The following is a 25,219-nucleotide window of genomic DNA, read 5'->3' as shown; positions in this document are numbered from 1 at the left end:
TTGCTTTGCAAATTACGAAATCCAAAAAGACACGGCTCCCTGCGGAGATGGCCTTTCCTGGGACATTCCAGAGATACCCAAGGGATGAATACTCGATTAGTCAGAGTCATGAAAAATGTGCATCCCCAATACCAGGTTCCCATAACCCGACAATCAGCATTCAGCACTTCCCAGAAACGGTTTTGTCCAGCCCAGGGAAGAGAAAATGAAACTACATGAATATATGAAGCGAGGAGAAGACTAGGAGAAACTCTGCCCCAGGCGAAAAAAACCGTATAAAACTAGCCCAGCAGAGACAGCATTTGTGCACAGAGGGGACCCGAAGCCGTGGAGTTCGGATCTGTGCTCCCCCAGCACTGATCCCGGGCTCAATGCTGTCCCTTTGATTGTGGCTATCTGAGACCAAATCCTGGTAATGAAATTAAAAAAAAATAAAATTGATTATTGATTTGGCTTTATGATTTATTACTTATAACATACTCCTTACTGGTTTTTATCCTTAGTTATCCTTAGCTTTTTTTATCCCTATCTTGTCTGTGGGGTGTTGTGCCAAACGCTGCCCTGGGTCAGGGCTGGGCTGTCACCCTGGAGTGGAGCCCCTGGCTGGGCCCTGCCGAGGGGACAGGCACGGTGGCACCAGGCTGTGCGATGAGGAAAGCACCTGGGGCTGGGCAGGGTCGGGAATTCGGTTTCCCTGAACAGCCCTCGGGACATCGAGGGTGTAATAAATCAGAAACTGTTAATGAGTCAGTGGGATCTCTACCTTCCTGAGGGAAAGCTTTTTACTTTTGTGGGGGAAGGGGAGTTGTCTTCTGCATGTGGCTCGGTGTGCGGGGGTGGGGGGGCGGGGGGGGAAGAAACCGAAAGCAAGCTGGGGCAGTGCGGGGGTGGTGGGGAAAGAAACCGAAAGCAAGCTGGGGCAGTGCGGGTGATCCCAGCCCGAGGGCACATTGTGCACAGCTCCTGCTGCCGGTGGTGCTGGAAGGGCGGAATAGGTGCCCGGGAGCCACACACCTGCCAGGACTCTGGGTCCTGCCCTGGAGAGTACTGAGCTGTGGGTATGTCAGGAGGGAGAAAAGGGTTGCTTGTTTAGGGCAGGGCTGCTGGGAGCCCGTCTTCGGCTCGGTCCTGGTCGGATCCGGGATGGGGCAGCAGCCATGCCCCCATTTATGACTGCGGAATCCGCTTTTGTGTGTCGGGACCAGCACAAAGTGCTCTCCTCCAGCACACCTGCCCTCACTGCTGCTGCCGGGTCCTGCCTGGACCCTGCGCCGGCCGGGGACTCCTGCACCGGGCTGATGGGTGGGGAATGCTCGGGGGGTACCGGGGGGACCCCAGCCGGGATGGGGGGGGGCAGACGCGCCGGGACCCGTCGAGAGCCGCCCGGGAGCGGGGGGGCGGCCGGGGCCGGGCTTGGCCGGGGTGGTCTGGGTGAGGATCGTGTCTGTAAAAGCGAAAGTTGGCGGCTCGGCGGAGAAAGGAAAGTTGTCCGGGTGGGAGTTGGCGGAGCGGCAGGACGGGCGGGCGCTGCGGGTGGTGGTGCCCGTACCCGGTCACTCCAGTGGTCACTGGGTGAGTCGCGGTGCCGGGGCGGCGAGTGGCGGCACGGGGCGCCGGGCTTGGGCTTGGGGGGCTCCGGGGCGGGCGGCTCAGGGCGGGGGCAGGCGCGGCTCCGGGGCAGGCGGCGCTGTGGGCTCCGGGCCCCGGTGCACCCTCGCGGTGCCCCCGAAGCGCCTCCATGCGCCTCGATTTCCCCAGTGCACCCTGATGCGCACTCCGCCCGGAGCCCTCCGGTGCGTGCCCGGGGACTGCCATCTCCGCCCTGTTCACTCGGGACGCCCCTATCCCGTGTATGCTCCCGTGTGCCCCTCGGTTCCCCCATCCGTGTCCCCCGTGTCCCCCTCGGTCCCCCCCTCGTTTCTCCCCCGTCTCCATTCCGGTCTTCCTCGTGCCCCCCTAGGGTCCCCCGGGAGCCGCGCTAGCCCCGCCCATCAGATAGCAGTCTCATTTGCATACAGGCACCGCCCATCACATAGCGGTCTCATTTGCATGCAAGCCCCGCCCACGGGGCAGCATCGCTCCGGGCGGGGCCGAGCCTGGCAGCGAGCTGGGCTCATGCCCTGGCTCTGCCTGGGACAGAGGCAATGTTCTTCCCAGGAGCGGGTTCAGAGCTGTGTTTGAGTTCAGGATGAGGCTGCTGTTGATCAGAGCCGGATGGCTGAGCTGCTGCTGAGCAGTGCTTCCACTAAGCCGAGGACTTCTCAGGCTCCCAGGCTGCCCAGGCAGCGAGGAGCTGGGAGGGGGCAGAGCCAGGAGAGCTGCCCCAGTGCCCAGAGGGATGTTGCAGAGCACAGGGCATGGTGCTGAAGGAAACACTGGGGTGATCTGGCTGAGGGGTGAGGGCCACTGCTCAGGGTCTGGCTGGGCATTGCTCAGAGGGTGGTGAGCAAGCACCCTGTGCATCACTGGCTTTGGATATTCCTGTATGGTTACTGTAATTTTCCTTTTCTGTCCTATTCAACTGTGTTTATCTCAACCCACAAGTCTTGCCTTTTCTTCTGATGCTCTCCAAATCTAGGGACTTGGAGTGACCTGGTCCAGTGCAAGGTGCCCCTGCTTGTGGCAGGAGTGGAATGAGATGAGCTTTATAGTCCCTTCCAACGCCAACCATCCCGCGACCCCTCTGGGGGGTGAGTTTCCAGTTTAACGATTCATTTCCCTGCTTTGCAGGGAGAAGAGAGGTGCAGCTCCCTGCAGTCCCTGATACAGAGGAAGAGATGAAGGGAGAAGGGGCTGCTGGGCCTCCTTCCACCACTGAAACAAAGGAGACAGAGGGCGAGTTGCTGATGGACCGAGCAAGAGCTCTGCCCAACACCACACCTGACACTGCAGGTGGATCTCCCAGCTCTGCTGAGACATGGGAGGACAAAAAGGGATCCTCAGTGCTGGAATATGTCACAGCTCCAGAGGACAACGCAGAGCCCTCAGCTCAGCGTGGGGCTGGTGACTCTGCTCAGGAGGTTCCTCTGCAGAAGAAGGTGAGGACCCTGCTGGGTGCTGGGGAGCAGCTGTGCCTTGTTGCTCTCTTGCTAGAAGTGAGGAGGCCAAGCTGCATCCCCCACATCCCTTTGGCCATGTCAGGGAGCTGCTGCCCGGCTTCGTCCAGGAGAAGCTCGCTGTGTTTGCTGACGTTGTGTTGTGCGTGTGGAGCTGCGGTGCCGGGAGGGGGACACCACAAATTACATGAGTCAGCTTAGACACTGCTGCACTGCTCTGTGCTCCTGCTGAGCAAGTCTGGGGTATTAAACCTACACAGTTCTCAAGAGTTATTTGCATTTCACTGGCTGGTCTTGTACCTTCTCTTCCTGATCATTCTGTTAGCCCTGTGTAGCAGGAAGATTTCGACACTTGCTGCGATGGAGGAGGTGACAAAGAGTTTCCCTTTGGCCATGAATAAACAGACATTGTGGTCTTTGTTTTTCTTTTTTTATAGAAAGAGAAAAAGAGTAAAGCAAAGAAACATATGTCCACCTCCAGGGAACCTGTTCCCCTAGACTCTCTGCCTCCTCAACCACAGAGTTGCCTGACACATGCATTGTTCCTCAGGAAATCCAACCCCCCGTTGTTGAGGGAGCAAAGCCAGGTGCTGATGGATGCACTGATGCCAGTGGAAATGCAGCTGAAGGCAATAGGCATTTGCACACCTGGGGAAGGAAGCTGGCAGCCCGGAAGCAGAAAGGCTGAGCCCTGCAGAGCAGAGCAGCACAGCCAGGGGGGCTGTCCCAGCTCACAGTGCTGCAGCCCAGGGGACAAGGTGGGGGATGGAGCAGCCAGGGGTAATGTGGAAGGGGACAGTGGTGCCCCTGGCCAGCAGCCAGCAGCCACAGCGCGTTCCCAGGCCCAGGGCAGCAGCAAGCAGCTGCTGTCAGCAGGGCAGGGAGCGAGTCCCTCTGGGTTGCCTCCTGCCAAGAGAGCCCCCCAAAGCAAGCCTGAGACCAAGACCTCCCCTGCGGCTCAGAGCCCACAGGCTGGGAAGGAGCTCAAATAGAAAGGGACCAGTTCCACTGTTAAAGTGAGTGTGAGTGAGCTCTGGTGAGTGTTCCAGTGGGCACAGTTTCCCTTTGTCAGTGTGACTTGCTCCTGCTGTCAGTGATGCTGAGGAGCACCTGCCCAGGCATACAGGAGTGAATTGGGGAGGACTTTGGGGATGCTCCAATTCAAATTCTGTTCTCCTGGGTGTCCGTTCTAGCCCAGCTCTCACTGAGAGGTGGCTCAGATGCCCCCAGGAGTGGCAGGTATCTCTTCTCTAGCCAGCCATGCTCCCTGGAGAGCTCTGGGATCCCCTTGAACAAGGGGATGTTGTGTTTTGCGGGTGCCTGTGCTCTGTTCATACACAGGCCTGGTAAGCTGAAAGTTGCTGTGGTTTCTCTTTCACTTTCTTTATGCCCCATCCTCTGGGACTGGGGCTCACTGAGCTGACTGTGTGGCAGTGTGTTTGGGTTGGGCTCCTCTTCCATCATGGGCTGTTTTCCTTAGCCAGTGGCTTCCCTCAGAGAGGGATCAGTGCTTCCAGGAGGATGGAGCTGGTGTTGCACCAGTGTTGGGGGGCAGATGGGTAGTAGAGCAGAAAGTACTGCACAGCTGATGGGTGATGTGGACATCTTGACTCTGGTGGGGCAGAAGCCCTGGGATCATCAAACAGAAATGTAAGGGAGGAAACAAAAAGGAAATTGGCTTTGTTTAAAGGAAGTCATGCACGACTGCAGGCACAAGACTGTGGCTAAGCAGTGTAGCTAAGAAACATGAATGTGGTTATTTCTTAGCAGTGAAAAATTTTACCTAAGGCTGTAAGAGTATATAAATGGAGTTGTAGAAACAATAAATGGCTTCTTGCTTGCACCAGGAGTCCCGTCTCTCAAGTGCCAACACACCAGGAGGAGATGCTGTGCTTCCAGGGTCTCCTGTTTCATTGGGCATTGTTTGTCTCCCTGTTGCAGAATGAAAACACAAAAGAGAAAAATCAGACCCCATGTGAGAAAATGCCCAATGTGAGTACAAAGACAAGTTGGAGCCAAGGAGCGGAGGCTGCCAGAAAGGAGGGTGCTGTGGCTGCAGCAGACAGCCCCAAGAACAAAAAGGAACAAGGGAAGCAGAAACCTGTGGAAAAGGTTAAAGAAAGGTGAGAACAGCCTTACTGCTCCCAGCATTCTTCACTAACAGGAGTTGCTGCAAGGAGGACTCCAGGACTCCAGATTGAGGTGCTGGGATTGGTGCTGGGATTCCACATGCTTGGACATGTGGAAATGGAGTTGTCTTGAAACTGAGGTGAAGTGGTTGTGCACGACAGAGCCAGTGTTGAATGGGAGATGCAGCACAGATGATGTCCTGGGTGATGTGTTGAACCTACTTGAGCATCTGATGGATAAAAAAGAGATTATTCTTTTATTTCTTGCTCTAATGAGCACCATGTGCTTCACACACACAATGCTTCAGGTGAATAGTGTGAAGAGCTGTTTTCATGTCTTGCTTAATGTGTATGAGCTGGAAGGAGTGGAAAGTGTGGCCATTCCAGGTGACTCTGCTAGGCCAGAGCATGTCCTGCTGCCTTTAGGAGCCCATTTTTCCTTTTTGCACTGGGCTTTGCACTAGGCTTGCTTAAACATCAGTCTGAGTGAACTGCTGCCAGAGTTTATGGATCTTGCAGCCACTCAGCTGGTCTCAAATCGAGCCTGATTTGAGGTCTACAGTGACTTGTACAATTAAAAAACCCCAACAGAATCCCTTCTATTCCCCTTCCAATTCTTTCCTGCAGTTCTGTGAGCCACAATGAGGGTGTTACAGTATATTTCCATGCACTATTATCCAAAGACTTCAAGTTCGACCCCCGTACCCATAAAGTGTTCATCAGGGCCCAGGACATTCCTTCCTACGCTGACTGGAATGACAACATCTGCGAGCTGAAGTGCACCCGGTGAGTGTTCCCCGCTCTGTGATCGGAGTCTCTGTGGGGCCTCAGCCACTGGGCAAGGGGTGGCTCTTTGCCCACAGCTGGGGGTTGCAGCAAGGGGCTTCACAGTGGACAAAACTGTTCTAAAGTATCACCATTCCTATTAAAAATGGAGCAATGCATGGAAAGGGAGGTCTGTAGATCAGCTAACATGTCCTTTGCCTGCCTTTGCTGTGTTTGTGTTTCCAAGGCCTCTGGAAAAACATGGATACCTCATTGAAGGCGCTGTAACTCTCAGCAGAGAAATCCTGGATGAATACATTCCTTACAAGTACTGGGTGACCTCTGGGGAGGGGGAGTATGAGTTCATTTACAAGAAGTCAGTATCCAATAATCCCGTGAATCGCTGCTTACTGATAAACAGTAGATTCCTCAAAAATGGAGGTGAGCTCTGTTGGCTGGACCTGGACCTTGGGGTGATCCCTGCTGTCCTATGGCCCAGCATTCCTGGCAGGCAGCCCTGTCTGAAGCTGGCAGCTCAGTGGGCTGCTGGGGGTATTGATGTGGAAGCTGGAAGGGAGAAGACACCTGATTGCAATGGTTGTTTTCCTGTGTTCTCCTTGTGTTGCTGTTCCAGAGTGGCACCAGTATGATGACGTCGTGTGTGCAAAGCCTTCCATGCTCAAAAACTTCCAGCAGAAATTTGGTTTTGATAATAACAAGGAAGTGGTGGAAGGGAAGAAAATTGCTGCCAATATTATGTTAGAAAGTATCTTCAGCATCCTTGGAACCCGGAGTCCTGACAATCTGAGGAGTTTCTTCTGTCAGCTGAGGCAGTTCTATTGCGTTGCAGTAGGCCAGCGGGTGTTTGATGGTAGGCCAATGACATGGGAAGAGTTAAACTTCGGTGCAGAGCAGGTAATCCCTTCTCCTGCAGAGACAGAAAGCATTCTGCTACTGAACACAAACTTTGATTTTGCTGCTGACCTCTCTGGGTTAATTTTGTTTTTCCAGTAAAAGTTCAGGTATGGAAGCAGTGGGGATCCTTCTGGGGTGACTGTCACTGACTGCGTTGAGGGCTTCAGTCAGCCTGTGCACCTCGGTGTGGTTCTGAGACCCCATGGGTGTCAGCAGCAGGGCTGTGATGTGGTGACTTGATACCTGAGGGGGTTTTGTGTCTGGATGGTAATTTCCTAAGCCTTGCCATTAAGTTTTGCTGCCAGTTGTTCTGTCACTAACTTCTCTGCATTCATCTCTTGCTCCAAAGCTGCCTGCTTTTTGGGAGAAGCTCCTGGTCCTATTCTAAGCAGTGCTGCCAGTAGGGTTTCTGGAATCCAGAATTTCTTATTTGGCATAATTAGGAAATGTGACAGAAATGCCATATTGTCTTTTTTGGTTTTCAGGGCTGCTCTTTCCTGTCCTGTGGCCTCACTGGAACTGGCAGAAGACATTGGCTTCAGAAGAAAAAGACTAATGCTGTGCTTGGTTTGTTTCTTCTCTTCTTTATCCCAGGTGAAGGATTTGTTGCTAAAATATGTGAAGAAAATAGCTCTCCCTTTCCTTGCACCAGAAGCAGCTCCAGAGGGCAGAGTCATCCAAAGCAAACTGGCTGTGGGGCTCACCATTCTTGTGGTAGTTGAGCACTATTCACTCTCAGTACTTAAAAGTGACCTGGCTGACCTGTGCAGCCTCCTGTGCTTGGATCAGGTGTCACCACAAGTTGTACAGAATGAGATTGATCACATCAAACAGGCTTTTCCAGGAGTTTCCAGGTAAGTGTTCCATGTACCTTCTAACTGACCAGGCTGATGTTGCTTTGATAAAACAATTGGAATCCAGCTCTCTACTGCTAGAGAACCAGAGAAAAAGTTACATTTGGAGGTATCTTTGGAGGTCTCAGTTCCAGCCTCTTGCTTGAAGCAGGGCTAACATCCAGGCAAGATTGTAGTGCATCATTCCACACTTTTGGTTGGTTTCCCCTGGAGTGCCTGTTTGCCAGGTTGTAATCTGACTACCTGGAACTGGATTTGGAGTTCTTCACTTACACAGCTGCAGCCATTGCATTTCTCTCTGGAGTCCTTCTCTGTGTGGGTGTCACAGGGCTGGGGGGGCTCATGGGGAGACTGTAGGAAAAGAATTGGGTCTTCCCAGTGCCCCAGAAGCAGGATCTGTGCAGAGAGATTCCATAACATTGCAGCTCTGGGCCTTTAACCTGGACAGGTACACTCTGCAACGAAGAGTAGATGGAGCTAAAATAATGACCAGAGGTTAATTGAAGGTGCATAGGGAGATTGAGCCATGGCCTCCCACACCACTAGGGCATTCCCAAGGCCAGGATAAAGCTGTTCTTTCACTCAGTATCTTTGTTTTGTTTTCTTTTTTTATTTAGCTTGAGTATTTACCTGACAAACCTTTGCCAGAAGTGCATTGAACTTGATGTAGACCAGTGGGTGTGGGTCCTTCCCCTTCTGCATTCCTTTGCTGCTCCCCTGCAGCAGGAGCACGGGCTGGTGGAGGAGGATGCCTGGGCAGGGCTGCAAGGGCTTCCATTTGCTGAAACCAGGATGAAGCAACATGTGTGAGTTTTCCAGAGCTCCCAGTTCCTTCCAGTGCCCTCAAATCTCTTTTTGTTTTTCCCCTTCCCCATTTTTAAAGAGTATGAAATGTAGCATGTTAAGGGAGGATGTCTGGGGTATTTGGGCACAGCCACACTGGTGGCTCAAAGGTCACTGAGTGTAGCCCAGTTGGGCACTGTATGACCAACACAACCCCCCCCAGTTCTGCCAGCCAGGGAGCAGGTGGGAGCTAAAGCTGCTCCTGTTGTGTAGAGTCTGAGCAAGACCTGGAGTTTATTTTCCCTGAGTGCTTGTGCTCAGTGGTTTGGTTCTGCTGTGCCACCCCTGGGCCCTGGAGACTCCCACTGATCTCAGCTGCAGGGACAAAAGCACAAGAATGGAGACTCCTCTGTGGGCTGCACAAGCTCACAGCCTTTTGTTCCCTGGAATCCTGAAGATTTTCTTTTGTCTCCCCTCCAGAGCAAACCCAATGCTGGCACGAATGAGAGAAAAGAGATACTTGATGGAATTTGATGGGACTCTGGTCAAGTCCTGGCTCTGCGTGGTGTCCCTGGGGAGCCTGGCTGACTTCATAGAAGACTTCTCCAGTGACCTGTTAGTTACTCTTCAAGGTGTTTTGTACAGATTGGAGAATGCTGAGCTCTCATGCCATAGCTCTCAGGTTTGTCATCTGGCAGCTTTACCCAGCTCTGCAATGAAGGCTCCAACTGGGCTCCTGGGTGTCTTTTGGCAGAACTGACCATCACTGAGGGGATTGGGGCTGGCAGCAGGTCACAGCACAAAGAGCCTCAAACCTAGCTAAGAGCAAAAATAGTTGCTCTGAAGTCAGAGACTCCTCAGGGGGGAGAGTTGGGGGTTTATCTGCAGCATAAAGTGGTGTTGGCATTGATGAGAGGAGGGTGTTCATGGCTGGATTTGCTCTTGGCTAGTGATGGCAGATGTTTTAATCCTGACCTCCTCAGACATGTACCTGAAACTGTTTTTTTTGCACAGGAGGATTGTGCAAGGGGCTGCTGGTTTGGGAGATTTTCCTGCTGTTGTGAAAACTTTTGTATTGGTGTAAGGACAGCAGGAGTAGGACCCTTACAATAGAAATTGTAAGAAGTACAGGTTGGGTTTGTGCATATAAAAGCCGTCCAGGTATTGGCTCTGACATCCAGTAAGTAAGTTCTGCTATTTTACAGTGTATTTCTAAAAATGTTGGAGAAGATGCGAAAGAATAGTGAGTTCCCTCCTCCTCAGCTAATCAGAAATCAGTCTGTAAAATTTCTTCCACAGTTTCATATTTTTGTCTTTCCAGTCTCAGGTACTATTGAGGATTCTGAACACAGTGCTGGATGCCTTGGATAAGCCCTCAGCCAGGTAAGTGCAGTGCACCTCTGTGAGAGCAATGTCTGCCTCTGCACCAGGGCTGGGGTCCTGCTTGTGTACCTTGAAATCTCTGTGGAGAAAAGAATCCTGGAGTTCCATCCCATCTTTTAAATCCATTTGAGGGAGGTAGCTGCCACACGGTGTTGAATTTGGTGGGGTTTTTACTTTGTTTTTAATTTTTTATTTCCTTGGAGCAGAAAATTAACTCTCCCTCTGTGTTGCTGCCCTGCAGAGCTCTAGGGGCTCCTTCTTGGCGGTGCTGCTTGTCCCGCTGTCTCAGGCTGCACGAGAGGCTCTGCAAGGCTGCCAGCACAGTGAAGTTGTTCCTGATCCCTGCCGCTGCTGCCACCTTGATTGCCAAGGTTGCCCAGCTTCAGCCCCCAGCAGTGAGTACCAAGGAACTCGTGGCTTGATACAAGCAGGGTACCCAGGAATATTACAAGTGTGGCACAACACACTGGGTTTAGGTCAGGTCCAGTCTCTGTTTGAAGAACTTCACACTCTGAGCAAGACTGTGATACTTTCAGACAGGTGTGGAGTCACCTGATGAGTTTGGTTCTTATTGAAAATAAGGTCAGATGCTCAGGTTTGCTGTGATAAGCTTTGTTTTAAGTCTGGTTTTGTTTCCCCTTTAACATTTGTTTACTTCCTGGAACAAGCTTAAGCACAACCTGCCTGTAAGCACTGCACTTTCCCAGCCTCTCTCTGCTCTTTATTCAAGCAGTGCTGGGTCTGTTGCTGGGCTCTTGTGTGTTCTAGATGCTTTTGTTCTTCTCTTTAGAAATACTGATTTAAATCAGTTATCTATTGCTGTCTTGCTTGAGCTGTGTTTATTTTGTTGTCTTCCCTCTGTGTGGGGCAGGTTCCAGGGGACGCTGTGGAGGAAGTTCCAATGGAAGAGTTGCTCAGTGGAGCTTTGAGGGAAGCTCGTGCCTGGTTCAGAAAAGTTTTAGATTGCAAGTTACTGGAGAAGCACTCAGACTATGTGATCTTCTCTTTCTCCTCTGAACTTCAGGTTTGTCATCTTTTGATAAACTACAGTAAAAAGGGATTTTACTGTAGCTTAGCCAGGGTCTTTAGTCTGCTGGCTCTTTGCTGGGCTTGTAGCTGTGGCTTGGTAAGGAGTGGGGATGGGCAGTGTTTGAAGCTCACCTCTGTTCTGCTCTTCCTTGACTATTCCTAAAGGCATTGCTGGGGTGAGGAGCTGCCCCTTGATGTTGTCTTGCTCCCAGTGTGTCCCACTGGTTGTCCTCAGGCCTTCCAGCAGGCAAAGCTCAGAACAGCCCTGCCAGTCTGAGCTGCTGCTCCCTCTGGGCCCTCTGGCCCTCTCTGGGACAGTTTCCAGCAGCAGGTTGGAAGTGGCTCATCCAAATGTCTCCTTCAGCAGTTGAGACATTTACACACTCTTTGGGCTTAAAGAGCAGCTCTGGGAGTGCTCCTTTTCCTCAGAATAAAACATCTGAAAGGGCTGCAGACTGTCTGAGGCATGTGGGGCATCTCTTCTACATTGTTCTTTTAATTTCCTTTCTTTTATTTTCCTTTCTTTTAATTTTCCTGTTAAATCTCAGCACTCAGTAGTTTGGGTTGGTTTGCTTGTCCCCTGCAGGTCTGGGATAAGTTTGTGAAAATCAGCTTTCCAGATAAGAAGTTCACCCAGAAATGGAGGAGCACTTTACTTGCAGATCTGAAGAAAAGAATCCAGCAGGTAAGGGAGACTCCAGGCAGCCTTGGCTGGTGTCCAGAGCAGATGGAGTGACTTGTGTGTGGAAACCCAGGGCACTGGGAATATTTCTCTGTCTGCCCTGGGGTATCCTGACCCCCAAGGGAGCACTGACTTTGACCCTCATTCATGGAGAAAGTTTCCTAGACTCCAGAATAGACTAGAATCCACAAAAGTGTGAAATTTATAGAGAGTAGTGTAGGTCCATCACTTGGTGAGAAATTTAGATTTTAGGATTTTTAGTATGTTGTGGATGGAAGCAAGATGGAGGGCACAGGGTGTCGTCCTGGGTTTCTTCTTCATGCTTCTTCTTCCTTCTTCATAGTTTGGGTGGCATTTTGTAATTGGGCAGAAAAGTCTGCACTGCGGGCTCTTTGGGATCAGTTATTAGGTTAAAAGGGAAAATAATCCAGGTGTCAATTCTTAATTGGATAGTTGAGTCTTAAAAGACCTTGTAACAAGAGATTGTCAACCATTTTGTGCCTTCTAATGAAACTGAACTCACAGTAATGAGACTGTTTTACTGATAAGAAGTAATAAACACCTGAGTCCGAACACAAGTTCGGACCATCTCAAGTGCCTTCAATCCAGACCCAGAGAAACCCACCGCTGCTACTGCCACACTTGTGCTGTGCTTGGAGCAGGAGCACGTGAAAACATGGTGGCTTTGGCCATAACAATTGCCATTGCTGTTATGAACCAGATTGTGGAGGGTCAGCAATTGGCCATGACGATGTCTCATGCTATAATCTTGGTCAGTGGCCTGGCTGCGGGTCCTGGTGTTTCAGAGGAAATCCACATTTGTCACCTCTGTGGTTTTAAGAACCAGCAAGTGCAGAGTAAACACCCAGGGGCTCAGAGAAACCAAGCTGGTGCCTCTCTTTTCATTCCTTGTGCAGAAATGGTGCTGCTCAGGCTCCCAAATGCACACCCACATGTGTTAGTCCCTTCCAAACTGACACTGTATATCTCCTCATCTCCTTTCTACAGCAGTTACATAAAATCAGGAAACAAATATTTTCTGCTGTGAGCTTGGCTTGGAGAGGTGGACATTAAGTAATCACACACTTTAGTTGGAAATCATTAAAATATTTTCTAAGCATTTATTTGTTTGATCTCTCTCCCAGGCCCTCAGAAATGGGCTGATGCTCAAGTTCCTTTTATTGTCTTGATAGCATCGCTGCTTCATACTGCCAGGAGAAACACTTTGAATTGATGAGAAATCTCCCTTTTGCCCTTCAGGAGCCTCCAGTGAACCAAATCTTGGTGTACTGTTCTGAGCACTACCGCATCACAGAGATGGACTCCTCCATCAGCCAGTGCTTCCAGAGCTGTGCCATAGAGGCTGTACCTGCAGCTTGCCAGGTACTGTGTGTGCCCTGGTAGGGGAAAGGAAAGGTAGGGAAGGGAGGAGAAAGCAAGTGGGGTTTCACAGCAATTCTGTTGCACAGGGATGTGCCTTGTGGTGGAAGGGGAGGTGGAGGTTGCTTGAGTTGCTGCAGATTGTTTGTTAAACCAACAACAAAAAATATCAACAAGAAATCAGGAAATGAGGTCTGTGAGGAATATTTGTAATGCATTTCCACCATAAGCTCTGGTGTCAGTTGTGTCACCGGGCTGCTTTGGAATATTCCTCAGCACTGGAGGTGACTCCTTGGCATCAGTGCCAGTTCTGAAACACAGACACAGTGGGACCCCAGAGTCTGACCTGCCCCTGTACTTTCTGTGTGCCCTGGCAGATGCAGAACAATCTCCTGGAGCAGATCTCTGCCTACAACATGGGCAAGTTCAGCCAGCTTGTGTCTGCTGTCGTGGTGAAGTCGTGGCCAGTCGTGGCTGGGCAGTCTGAGGGGTATTCTGATAAGATTCTTCGCCACCTGCTCACATGGCCTGACATCAAACATATCTTGAGCTTTAATGGTAGGTCTGTAGTTGGGTTTTAGAAGGCCCTGAGAAGCTTTTCTCTGCCTCACTGCTGCCACTGCACAGAGCAGCAGAGAGAAATTGTCCCGCTCTTATTTTAGTCCCTATCTCAAAGCTTGAACTATTCAGCTTGAGTTTGGAGAGGGAAGGCCAAGGAAGAAGGAGCCACTATTCCTCTTATGCTAATCCACTACAGCTTCCTCGGGATTTGTGGACCGTAACTTTTTTCCTGAGAAGTTCTCACAAGTTATTGGCACACAAAAATACCAAAGAGTTAGCCAAGTGAATGGATCCAAATGGCTTTTGTTTGCCCCACAGGGTTTGGGTCTGGGCTCTCCATGGAAGGTTTCCACATTGCTGTCCTGGGATCCTGGTTTTGTTCAGAAAGACATGAGGGGTTGAAGGGTGGTGTGAGTCCACAGGCTCTTGGGTAGGGGTTCAATAGGAAATGGAAGGACTCTGTGCCATGGCATGGAAAAGTTCCTGATTCTGCCTGTTTTCTGGGAAATGTGACATGCTTTGTGTCTGGAACAGGAACAAACAGAAACCTTCTGGACACACTCACAGATGAAGCAAAGAATGTCGTGGCCGTAGTAGACTCTGTGCTTAAGAGTGTCGCCGATGACATCCACAGCGGCCGCATCCTTGTGAAACACCTGGAGAAGGTTTTCCAGCACAAGGAACAGTTCCTCTGCATTTGGGAGACAAGTAAGAGATGGGTTCTAAGTGGCATGGTTGGCTTAGAGCATCACTGTAGTGATGCTGGACTGCTCAGGAGGGGCCGCAGGGGTTGGGGATGCTCAGGAAGGGCTGCAGCAGTTTGGAGTGCTGTTCCTTGGCCTGGGCAGGGATCTCCCAGCTCCAGTTTGTGTTGTCACTGCAGGGTTGTGACTCTGCAGTTCCCAACCTGAGTTGGGATGTAGGGCTTGGGAAATGTCTGCTTTGTGACTACAGGTGAGTTTTCTTTCAGAGCACCAGCAATGTCCAAGTGAGGAAAAGGAGCGGTCCCAGAGAAGCCTGAAAGAACAGCTGGCATTGAGGCGCGAAGAAGTCACACAGCTCAGAAGAGATAAAGAAGAAATAGGAACCTTCCTGAGAATGTTCCGGGGGATGCAGAAGCCTGTGAGAGGTAGAGTTCTGGGGAGCAGTCTGAAAGTGTCAAGTCCAGAAAACAGCATTATCCTTGAAAATCTCTTGGCTTTGGGAACAGGTTTGATTTTAAGCCTCAAAGTGAGGGTGAGGAGGGATGGGGGAGTAAACCCAGAGTACTGGGGGTGGGTCAATTGAGTGCTTGTGCATCAAATGACACTTAGAGGGGTGCACCTGCCTGGTAGCATTTTGTGGCTTGGGGAATGGGATGAAGTGAGCTGGATCCAGGTTGCACCATCTGATCTCCCTCTGGCCTGTCTCTTGGTTTACAGTGGTTTTAGGTGAGGTGGAATTTCAACACTCAGTAGATCTTCACTCAGAAAGACTGGAACAGGTTGTGATGGTGGGAAAGAGGCCCCTGCAGACCTTCTACAGCCTGAGCCCAGAGCTGAAAGAGTTTGTCCACAAAATGCACTCTTTTAAGGAGAGCCTGATCTTCCAGCAGTTCTGGGAGGAAGAAGTAGAGAAGGTAGGAGAGAAGCATCAGCGTGACTCTTCAGAGGAGGAGGACGAGGAGGAGATTGTTCCTGAGCTGGGCCTTAATGATATTTTGAGCAGCTTGATCCGCCCTTGCTTTAACAACTATGCAAAGCTGTATGATGAGCTCACATCAGGAAGCCTCACACTTTCTACAGTTGATAGAATTTTCCAAGGATTCAGAAGTCGTCCTGAAGGTCTCAGAGCAGAGCTAAACACCATCTGTGAGCTTTCGCCTGCAGAGGACAGAGGCTGGGTTGACCATCGAGTCCAGCAGATCCAGCAGTACCATGAAATGAATTCAACCTGTGAAGCTGCCAAGATCATTGACTGTGTGAAAGAGAGTTTAGGCCTCTCTGGTGACTTCAGTATCCTGGAAAACTTGTTGCATATAGTAAGTATCCGTGACAGATCTTTACTGTCAGGCTGTTGGCTAAATTTAAACCTTCCCACAAGTCTATCCCAGTCTGTAAAGAGTCATTCCTTGTCCCAAAATGCTTCAAATGCTTTTGTGTAGTCATTCCTTAAAGAGAGATGATGATACTGCTCAGTTGGGGTGTGGCTTTGCAGAGGGGTTTCCTTTCCCTGCTGCAGAACCAGTGACGTTTCCCAATTCCAGACTCAGTGTGTGTTTGCACCACTTGCTTTGCAGACAGAAAAGCTTGAACCCTTCAAGACCCAGAAGCTGGATTCCATCAGCCCTGAGCTCATGCAAGCCAAGCAGCTGCTGGAGGGGATCACTCAGCCCCGCTGTAGCTGTCTGAGGGAGCTCGCCCGGCAGAAGGAGTTTGTCTGCTGGGTCAGAGAAGCACTGAAAGGTGTGTGCTGCTCACCCAGGAATTAGACAGAGAGTACTAGAAGGGATGGCAGTTTGTGTGGGGGCAGAAGGAACTCTGAATCCCTGACCCATCTACTTTGTGCCTTTGCAGCTTCTGGTGTTGAGAGTTACATCTCTGATGGGCTTTGGTGTAGAATGAGCTATGAGGACACTTTAAACGTGCCCTTGCACTGGTGCAGCACACAGGGACCACCCAGCTGGGAGCTGGGCTGGGTCTGGAGGGCTTCAGCAGCTGCTGCTGCTCAGTTCAGACCTCTTGTTTCAGGGGATGGAGCTGTGTGTCTGCCAGCTGAGATGTCTGACCTGTGCAGACACCCTCAGCTGCACACACCCCCAGGCACTGCTCCCTTCCTGGCTGGGGGTCTGTGGGGATCCATGGATGGATGGCCTGGGAAAGCTGATGGGCAGTTACACAGGAGCTTCTGTTCAAAGTATTCTTCCTGCATTTCCTGCAGAGGGTGGTGATGAGGGCTGGTGTCCAAGCTGCCTCACATGTTGCTCACTCCTGTGTTGCCTCCTTTCAGACATAACTGAGCTGAAGGTGTTTGTTGACCTGGCCTCTATCTCGGCGGGGGAGAACGACATGGATGTGGACCGTGTGGCCTGTTTCCATGGCGCTGTGCACGGCTACTCCTCCCTGCTCTATGAGCTCCGCCGGGACTCGGGCTTCGAGGACTTCATGAGCTGCTTGGAGAAGCTGTGGCGAGCCCTGGACAGTGATAAGAGCCTCCCTGAGAAACTGGTGAGTTCTGCTGGGGCAGGGCCTCTGCGTCCTCCTGCCTTTCTGCCTTCCAGGAGTGGCTGGAAGTTGGGCTGCACTGGGCAAATGGCACCTGTGTGGGGACATCACTGTGGCTCTTGTTTATGGAGGAAAAGCAGCTGACGTTCCTGTGGCACAAAAATTCATTGCAGCAGCTGTAGCTGGTGTAGCACAGGTTTCTCCAGGGTGCTGTGAGGCTTTCCACTGTGATGTGTGGCCTAGCTCATGCAAGTTTGATGGTGTGAAAGAGGGAAGGCAGGTGCCTGGGAACTCTTATCCTTTTGCAGCAGGGCCTGCCTCTGTAGCAAGAGGTGTTGGAGCACTGTGGGCTCTGTTCAGTCTTCCATGGAGTGGGTAAGGAAGGACTGTGCAGACAGAGCAGGCTGAAGCCAGTACTCATTCCTTTCTTCCTTCCCCATCACAAAACTCTTGTGCCAGCCCAAGCTGTTTGTCCTGGTCAGGTATAAGCAGAGATCAGATTTCAGAGCAGTTGGGGCAGTGCTGTGTCTCCTCTCTCCACAGCGTGCCTCGGCTCAGCACCTGGAGTGGCTGAAGACAGTGAAGGAGAGCCACGGCTCTGTGGAGCTGTCCTCGCTGTCCCTGGCAGCTGCCATCAACCGCAGAGGGGTCTATGTGCTGAGGGCACCAGCTGATGGTCAGAAGGTGAGGCTGAGATCACTCAGCTCCCGCTGCCCCTTCTGCCTGGGGGCTGCTGCCCTGGCCTCGGGCAGAGCCCCAGGCATGCTGACAGCTCCTGCTCTTGCTCTTGGCAGGTCTCCTTGGACAGTGTCCTGCGCTTCACCCTCCCGGCGACCTCGGGGGACACTGAGGCCCCCCGGAAGTACTCGCTGGCAGAGCTCCGTGAGCTGCAGAACAAACTGATGCTCATGTCTGCCAAGGGAGAGCAAGGCCTGGAGGTGGAGAGGTTCTCTGAGGTCAGATTCCAAACCCAGGGGGTAACTGGTGTTGGGCCAGGGCTGGTTTTTCTCCTGACTATAAGATTTTTAAGGCTGTGGTTGACAGTGGAGTTGCTGGGAATGTTCCTGCCTGTGCTTCCTTGCTAAGGTGGAACTAAGCTGCAGACAGAAGAGTGAGCTGGTGGCCGTATCCTCTGACTGCACTGGGGATTGTCCTGGCTGGCAGCATCGCTGTAATTTTGTAGCAAGCTGGGAGTTCCTTACTGGTTTCCTGGGGATGCTGTTGTTAAAAAGTCACAGAGAGTCTGTGGTTGCTGTACAAGGCCTGACACGCTTTGGGACATTCACTGAATGGCTTTCCAGGGGTTTCATGGCTGAAACTTTCAAATCAGCTTGTTTCCCTCTCCTCTGTCTTTGCACAGGTCTTTTCCAATGTCCAGAGACTTGCCCAGGCCTTTATAGACCTTTACTCAGCTGGGAACATGCTTTTCCGCTCCTGGCTTGCCCAGGTGTATTGTTCACCCCACAGAGAATCCTGTGTTCTTATAGACTTCTCTCTGGGCCCCATCCCAGTGCTGGAAGGGCAAGGGGATACGGCAACTGTGCTCCCAGCCCTCTGCAAGACCATGGAGAGTTTCCTGGAGAGCTGGAAAAGCTTCATGAATGCCAGGCGACGTGAGCATTTCTACCTGAACTACTACAGTGCGGAGCAGCTGGTGTTCCTGTGCTCGGAGCTGGGCCGGGGCAGACCCAGCCAGGCTGCCCTCATGATGCTCTCCTTCCTCAACCCTCACTGCACTGGGCAGGATGTCCTCAAAACCCTCGGGAGCCAGGGCCCTCCCAGCTCAGGGCAGGCTGCTTCTGACTTCCAGGTGCTGCTGGATGGGGAGAGGGACCTGAGTGCCCGGCTGAAGCGCATCTGGGAGTGCTACATGAGCAACATGGGCGCCTTCCTCCCCAGCTGCCTGGACATTGACACACTGGGCCTGTGGCTGAAGAACCTGGCCAGCAGTGGCAGGGAATGTGTCACCAGAGACTTCCCTCAGGACCTGCTCTGTGTGGGCCAGCCCAACCTCATCCTCTGCCCTCGCTCCGAGGTGCTCAGCTCTGCCCTGGCCATTTACATGAACAGCCCTGAGCAGCCCCTTCCCACCTTCGACGAGGTGCTGCTGTGCATGCCCCAGACCAGCACAGAGCAGGTGGGGCTGTTCCTGCACAGGTGCCTCATTCCCTGCCAGGGTGGGAACAAGATTTACACCATGCTCTACGCAGATGAGCTGAGCTACGACGTCAGCTGCAGGGCAGAGGAGCTGTTCCAGCACCTGCAGTGCTGCAACAGCTCCTACAGGCTTATCATCCTGTGCAACTGCGAACGGGAGAACAGCTACCTGCCCTCTGCCTTCAGCCACTACAAGGTGCACATGATTCCCCAGAGGTCACAGGAAGATATCCAGCAGTACCTGCAGCGCCACTTCCGAGTGGCTCAGCCCTCCAGCTCGGCTGCAGCCGTGTTCAAGGAGCACATGTGTGTTGGGATTGTGTCCTCCAAAAGAGCTGGCATGGGTAAGATGGCATGTGCAGAGTGGGCTCTGCTGAGAGCTCAAAACCAGGGTGGGGTTTACCTTGCCGGGTTTTGTGTCCAAGATTTAAGTGTCTTGGTCAAAAAGAGCAATTCAGACTCGTCAGTGCAGGGAGGTGAAAGCTCAAAGTCCCCTTGTCCCCTGGTTTTGTTATAGGTAAAAGTTATGTTATGTTAAATTAAGGTATAGTTCAATTATATTGTATTAATTATGTTATATTAATTTTATTATGTTAAGAGGAGAGGCTTATTAGAATGTGCTAGGAGAAGGGTCCAGGGTTTGGTGGAAGGGTGGTCTGGTGGGGCAAGGTGAGGTCAAAGTGAGATTGGATGGAAGATCTGACCAATCATTCGAAGCCCTGCAGAAACTATTGGTCCAGAAGGAACAGCGTTAAAGACCAGTGAGAAGCCTGGACATGGACCAATCGCCATGCAGATCCAAAATGGACCAATCCTAGATTCAAAGGGGGCTATAAATGGGAGGAGTTCAGTTGGGTCGGGGTTCTTCTTTTTGGAAACTTGTTTTATGGGGAGAACCCCATGCACTTGAGGTTAGCGCACTGTTCTGTTTTTGGCTCGTTGTGTGGGTGCCTGGGCTTATCCTGGGCACTCCGTTCCTTGCAGCTGTTTTAATAAACGAGAACATCTTTCTCCAGAGAATGTTTGGACTCGTTCATATTCATAACAGTTGGACTTTAGAAACAAGTGCAAAATAAGATAGATTCAAGTCCTAATAAAGAGTAAAGCTTCTTTCAGGCAGTGGAAGGAGAACAAGCCTTATGGATAACAAGAACAATGTGTTGGATTCCAGGCTCCATCTGCTCAAACCAGACTTAGATTTGTTCTGGAATGCCTTTTAGGAAGCTTCAGAGATTTTAGGGCATGGGGTACTTAAACATTTGATTTCCTTCTATTGTCTCTTAACGTGATCTATCTGATATTGATGGCTTTTGTTCTTGTGGTGTTTTTAATAACAGGGAAATCTCTGTATGTGAAGAGGCTGTATGAGAGACTGCAAAAAGATCAGCCTGACTGCACAGAACTTCTGAAAACCATCAGACTGATTGAACCAGAAGTGGATGAAGATAAAGTGCTGAAATCTCTTCTGCCATTTCTGGAGAGAGAACACCAGACAAAGCCCATGATATTCCATTTTGATATCACCTCCTCAGTGAGTACATCCCTCCCACAGCTGCCTTGTCCCACAAGTCCTGTGTGGACCCTTGCAGGAGCTTTCTGTAAAGCTTTTGTTTCTCAACTAGCCATTTCCTTAGCAAGTCTTCTCTCATTATTGTGTAAGTAATGCTAATATCATCAAGCTGCTTGAACTCTGGAACAGTTGCCCAGGGAAGCTGTAGAGTCTCTACCTTGGAGACATTAAAAACGTGACTGAATGTGGCCCTGAGCAGCCTGTTCTAGCTGGGCCTGCTTTAAGCAGAGAGCCTTCCCACCCTCAACTCTTCCCACCCTCAACTGTTCTGTGATTCTGTGAAGTTGTGGTGGGTAAATAAAGAGGAAATGCCTTGGTATCTCTCTTTGTGATAGGTGCAGCGTGGAATCCCAGAGTTTCTTTTCAAGCTGTTGGTTTTGCAGTACCTGACAGATAATAATGGCAATATGTGGCTACGGCAGAAGTGTCATCTCTACATCATTGAAATCCTGGAGTTGTCCCCAGTGCCAAAGACAGCAGCCAGACATGTATGTACCAGAAATGCTCATTTTCTGGGAATTTTTCAGTCCCTTTGCACATGTTTGTACATAGCTGTGGTGAGTTGTAGAGACTGTAACTGTAAACACAGCACACGAGTTCCCTGTTTCATTGAGAGTGTGCTGTATTCCATAACAAACTGGTGTCCCTGGTGTTGTACGAAATGACATTTACACTGGACAGCAAATTAGGCCTGTCTGGTTTCCTTGGGTTTGTGATTTCTGAAGGCCTGTTAGTCCCAGCCCCACTGTAACTTTTATAGGATTCATAAAAATGCAAAATCTAATCTTCCCTCATGTTAATTGGCATGTTTGAAAGTAGGGGAATATTTATGTGCAGCTGTAAGAGCAGAATGTAGAAGTGACAGGAATAAATACCAGCAGTTTCTTGGGTTTTGTTTCCTTTGAAGTAGCTCTGAGAAGGGGCTGGAGGTGATGCCAGGCTCATGTACCTGGAAGGAAAATGTAGGCAGAAATAGGATTCCTTGGTGCACTTTAAGTGGAAGAAGCGATGCACAGGGAAAAGGCTGGCTCCTGTTCCCCAGATCTGTGGTTTTAGGCAAGGAGATTGTTAAGAACAGATTAATTAGGCTGATGAAGATTGAGGCTACAGCTCTGTGATGACCTTTTCTTTTTCTCTTGTCCAGATGTCAGTGCAACAGAGGTATCACTTCTTGGATGTGTTCCCTAAAATAATGTGCAAGTCTCCCACAGAAGTGCTAGACATGGAGACACTTGAGAACCATTCTGGGGATGTGGGAATGGACATGGAGGAATTTTGCAGTGAGGCTTTCCAGAGACCCTTCCAGTACCTGAAGAGGTTTGACCAGGGCTGTGACCTGGACAGGTTCTGGTACAAGGCGCTCTCGGTGGAAGGCAGCCCTGCAGAATGTGTGCAGCACTTCCTTCTGCACTGTGGGGTCGTGGATCCCTCCTGGGCGGAGCTCCGCAACTTCACCTGGTTCCTCAACGTTCAGCTGAGAGACTGCGAGGCTTCTGTCTTTTGCGACCCTGGCTTTGTTGGGGACACTTTGAATGGTTTCAAGAACTTTGTGGTTGGCTTCATGATTTTAATGGCGCGGGATTTTGCTACGCCCTCCCTGAGCATTTCCGACCAGAGTTCAGGAAGTCAATCCTCCCACCTGGAGAACGTCGCAGAGGAAGATCTGCTTCCTTTCCGCATCAGGAAGAGGTGGGAGTCAGAGCCTCATCCCTATCTGTTTTTCAATGCAGATCATACGTCCATGACATTCATTGGTTTCCACGTCCAGCAGACCAGAAATCACATTGATGCCATCGATCCTCTGAATGGGAATGTCATCAAGAAGGACATCATGACTGCCCAGCTGTACGAGGGCTTGTTACTGCAGGGGGTTCCCTTCAACGTGCCCTTCAATCAGCTGCCCCGCGAGGAGAAGCTCGAGAGGCTCTGCATGGTGCTGGGGCTCCCCAAGGTGTTTGACCCCGACAAGACATATGAGCTCACCACGGACAATGTGCTGAAAATCTTGGCCATCGAGATGCGATTCCGCTGCAACATCCCAGTGGTCATCATGGGAGAAACAGGCTGTGGGAAAACCAGGCTGGTAAAGTTCCTGTGCCAGTTACGCAGCAGGTCTGCAGAGGTGGAGAACATGAAGCTTGTCAAGGTTCATGGAGGTACCACTGCAGAGATGATCTACGCCAGGATCAGAGAAGCAGAAGCCCTAGCTAAATCCAACAAGGAGCAGCACGGGTTGGACACTGTCCTCTTTTTTGACGAAGCCAACACAACAGAGGCTGTGAGCAGCATCAAGGAGGTTCTGTGTGACCGCACGGTGCAGGGGGAGCCTTTGGCCTCTGGCTCCGGCCTGCGGATCATCGCAGCCTGCAATCCCTACCGGAAGCACACAGACAGGATGATCCGACGCCTGGAGCTGGCTGGGCTGGGCTACCGGGTGAAGGCTGACGACACCCGGGAGAAGCTGGGATCCATCCCGCTGAGACAGCTCGTGTACCGGGTGCACGCGCTCCCGCCCAGCATGACCCCACTGGTGTGGGACTTTGGGCAGCTCAACAACCACATGGAGAAGATGTACATCCAGCAGATGGTGCAGCGTGTGGCAGAGCAGCTGCCCATGGCCGAGGATGAGGTGAGGACAGTCACAGAGGTGCTCTTTGCCTCCCAGCAGTACATGAGGCAGATGGATGACGAGTGCAGCTTCGTCAGCCTGCGGGATGTGGAGCGCTGCATGGAGGTGTTCAAGTGGTTTTACAGGCACAGCCACATGCTGCTGATGGAGCTGACGAAGTACCTGGCTGAGAGGAAAGCTCCCAAGCACAGCGGTGACAGAAACAATGTCATCTGGTCCTTGGTGCTGGCGGTCAGCGTCTGCTACCATGCATCCCTGGAAAGGAAGGAGCCGTACAGGACTGCCATCAGCCAGGTCCTCCCAAAGCCTTACAATACCCAGAAAAAGATTTTGGAAGAAATCTCCCTGATGCAGGACTTATTCCTGAGTGGGGTGCCACTCCGGGGTACCATAGCAAGGAACTTGGCCTTGAAGGAAAATGTCTTCATGATGGTCATCTGTATTGAGCTGAAAATCCCTCTTTTTCTTGTCGGGAAGCCTGGGAGCTCCAAATCCCTGGCAAAAACCATCGTGGCTGATGCTATGCAGGGCCAAGCAGCTCATTCTGATCTGTTCAAGCACCTGAAGCAGATCCATCTCGTGTCTTTTCAGTGTAGCCCCCTCTCCACTCCAGAGGGCATCATAGGCACTTTCAAGCACTGTGCTCGATTCCAGGAAGGGAAGAACTTGGAGGAGTATGTATCAGTGGTGGTTTTGGATGAGATTGGGCTGGCAGAAGACTCTCCCAAAATGCCCTTGAAGACTTTGCATCCGCTTTTGGAGGATGGCTGCATCGATGATGTCCCTGATGCTCACAAAAAGGTTGGCTTCATCGGGATTTCCAACTGGGCTTTGGACCCTGCTAAGATGAATCGAGGTATCTTTGTGTCTCGTGGGGACCCCAGCCGAGAGGAGCTCATCAAGAGTGCAAAAGGCATTTGCTGCTCGGCACGAGGGGCTCTGCAGAAGGTCGAGCAGTATTTCCAGCACTTTGCGGATGCATATGAAAACATTTGCAAGGCCCAAGACAGGGAGTTCTTTGGCCTTCGTGACTACTACAGCCTCATAAAGATGTTTTTTGCCTTAGCTAAGAGCTCCAATAGGGACCCCACACTTCAGGACATTGCCACAGTGGTTCTTCGTAACTTCGGTGGCAAAGATGATGTCAATGCCTTGGAAATATTCACTTCCAAGTTGCCAGAAAAAGGGGAGATACGTGCTTGTGATATCAGTAGGATAGAGCTGATCCGACAGAACATTTACAGCAGTGCTGAGGATGGGGACTGCAGGTACCTGCTTGTGTTGACTGAGAACTGTGCAGCACTGCAGATCCTCCAACAGACTTTTTTCACTGCCCAACAGCAGCCAGAAATCATCTTTGGCTCCAGTTTTCCTAAGGACCAAGAATATACCCAGATATGCAGGAACATCAACCGAGTGAAGGTCTGCATGGAAACTGGCCAGATGGTTGTGCTCCTCAACTTGCAGAACCTCTATGAGAGCCTCTATGATGCCCTCAACCAGTACTACGTGTACCTGGCTGGGCAGAAGTACGTGGATCTGGGGCTGGGCACACACCGGGTGAAGTGCCGGGTGCACCCCGAGTTCCGCCTGATAGTCATCGAGGAGAAGGAGGTGGTGTACAAGCACTTCCCCATCCCACTGATCAACCGGCTGGAGAAGCACTACCTGGACATCAGCACCGTGCTGGACAAGGGCCAGAGGGAGGCCGTGCAGGAGCTGGAGCGGTGGGTGCAGGAGTTCACAGCAGTCAACACAGAGCAGCACTTCATCAGCCAGCAGCAGTACAGCCCTGCAGATGTGTTTGTGGGCTACCACGCCGACACCTGTGCCTCGCTGGTGCTGCAGGGCACGCAGCGCCTGCGCCCGGCCTGCGACCCTGCCGAGCTCCTGCCCCGCGTCACCGAGCAGGCGCGGCTGGCCCTGCTCAACTGTGCCACCCCCGACGCCGTCATCCGCCTCTGCAACTCCGTGGAGGTGTTTATGGTGCACTCCCTGGCCGACATCTACTTCAGGCAGCAGCAGCACGCCTCCTTCACTGACTTCCTCAGGGCCCATGTGGGTGCAGGGGCTGGGCCCCAGACAGCCTTCACTGAGGTGAGGCTGGGGTGCTGCCAGCCCTC

The 25,219-nt window shown here is 51.5% G+C and overlaps 1 protein-coding gene across 1 annotated transcript in view; it reads left to right on the top strand.

The window, feature by feature from the left end:
• The first annotated feature begins 2,846 nt into the window (after window positions 1–2,846).
• The window catches only part of LOC128950725 (E3 ubiquitin-protein ligase RNF213-like), a 43,214-nt gene continuing 20,841 nt past the window's right edge, over window positions 2,847–25,219 (top strand). The window contains 29 exon segments of the mRNA XM_054295647.1: window positions 2,847–3,038; window positions 3,494–3,569; window positions 3,572–3,691; window positions 3,694–3,798; window positions 3,801–4,072; window positions 4,998–5,179; window positions 5,813–5,971; window positions 6,198–6,391; window positions 6,585–6,865; window positions 7,460–7,719; window positions 8,337–8,525; window positions 8,983–9,184; window positions 9,830–9,885; window positions 10,127–10,280; window positions 10,757–10,909; window positions 11,501–11,599; window positions 12,857–12,979; window positions 13,354–13,534; window positions 14,072–14,245; window positions 14,508–14,666; window positions 14,959–15,557; window positions 15,816–15,981; window positions 16,526–16,743; window positions 17,284–17,424; window positions 17,535–17,696; window positions 18,101–19,241; window positions 20,235–20,428; window positions 20,803–20,955; window positions 21,612–25,193. Coding sequence (XP_054151622.1) covers window positions 2,847–3,038; window positions 3,494–3,569; window positions 3,572–3,691; window positions 3,694–3,798; window positions 3,801–4,072; window positions 4,998–5,179; window positions 5,813–5,971; window positions 6,198–6,391; window positions 6,585–6,865; window positions 7,460–7,719; window positions 8,337–8,525; window positions 8,983–9,184; window positions 9,830–9,885; window positions 10,127–10,280; window positions 10,757–10,909; window positions 11,501–11,599; window positions 12,857–12,979; window positions 13,354–13,534; window positions 14,072–14,245; window positions 14,508–14,666; window positions 14,959–15,557; window positions 15,816–15,981; window positions 16,526–16,743; window positions 17,284–17,424; window positions 17,535–17,696; window positions 18,101–19,241; window positions 20,235–20,428; window positions 20,803–20,955; window positions 21,612–25,193 — 9,687 coding nt within the window.

Source organism: Melozone crissalis, unplaced genomic scaffold (assembly GCF_028551555.1).
Source record: "Melozone crissalis strain CALT ecotype California unplaced genomic scaffold, PUWL_Pcris_2 ptg000006l_1, whole genome shotgun sequence".
NCBI classification, from domain to species: domain Eukaryota; kingdom Metazoa; phylum Chordata; class Aves; order Passeriformes; family Passerellidae; genus Melozone; species Melozone crissalis.
This window is presented reverse-complemented; position numbering and strand designations above follow the sequence as displayed.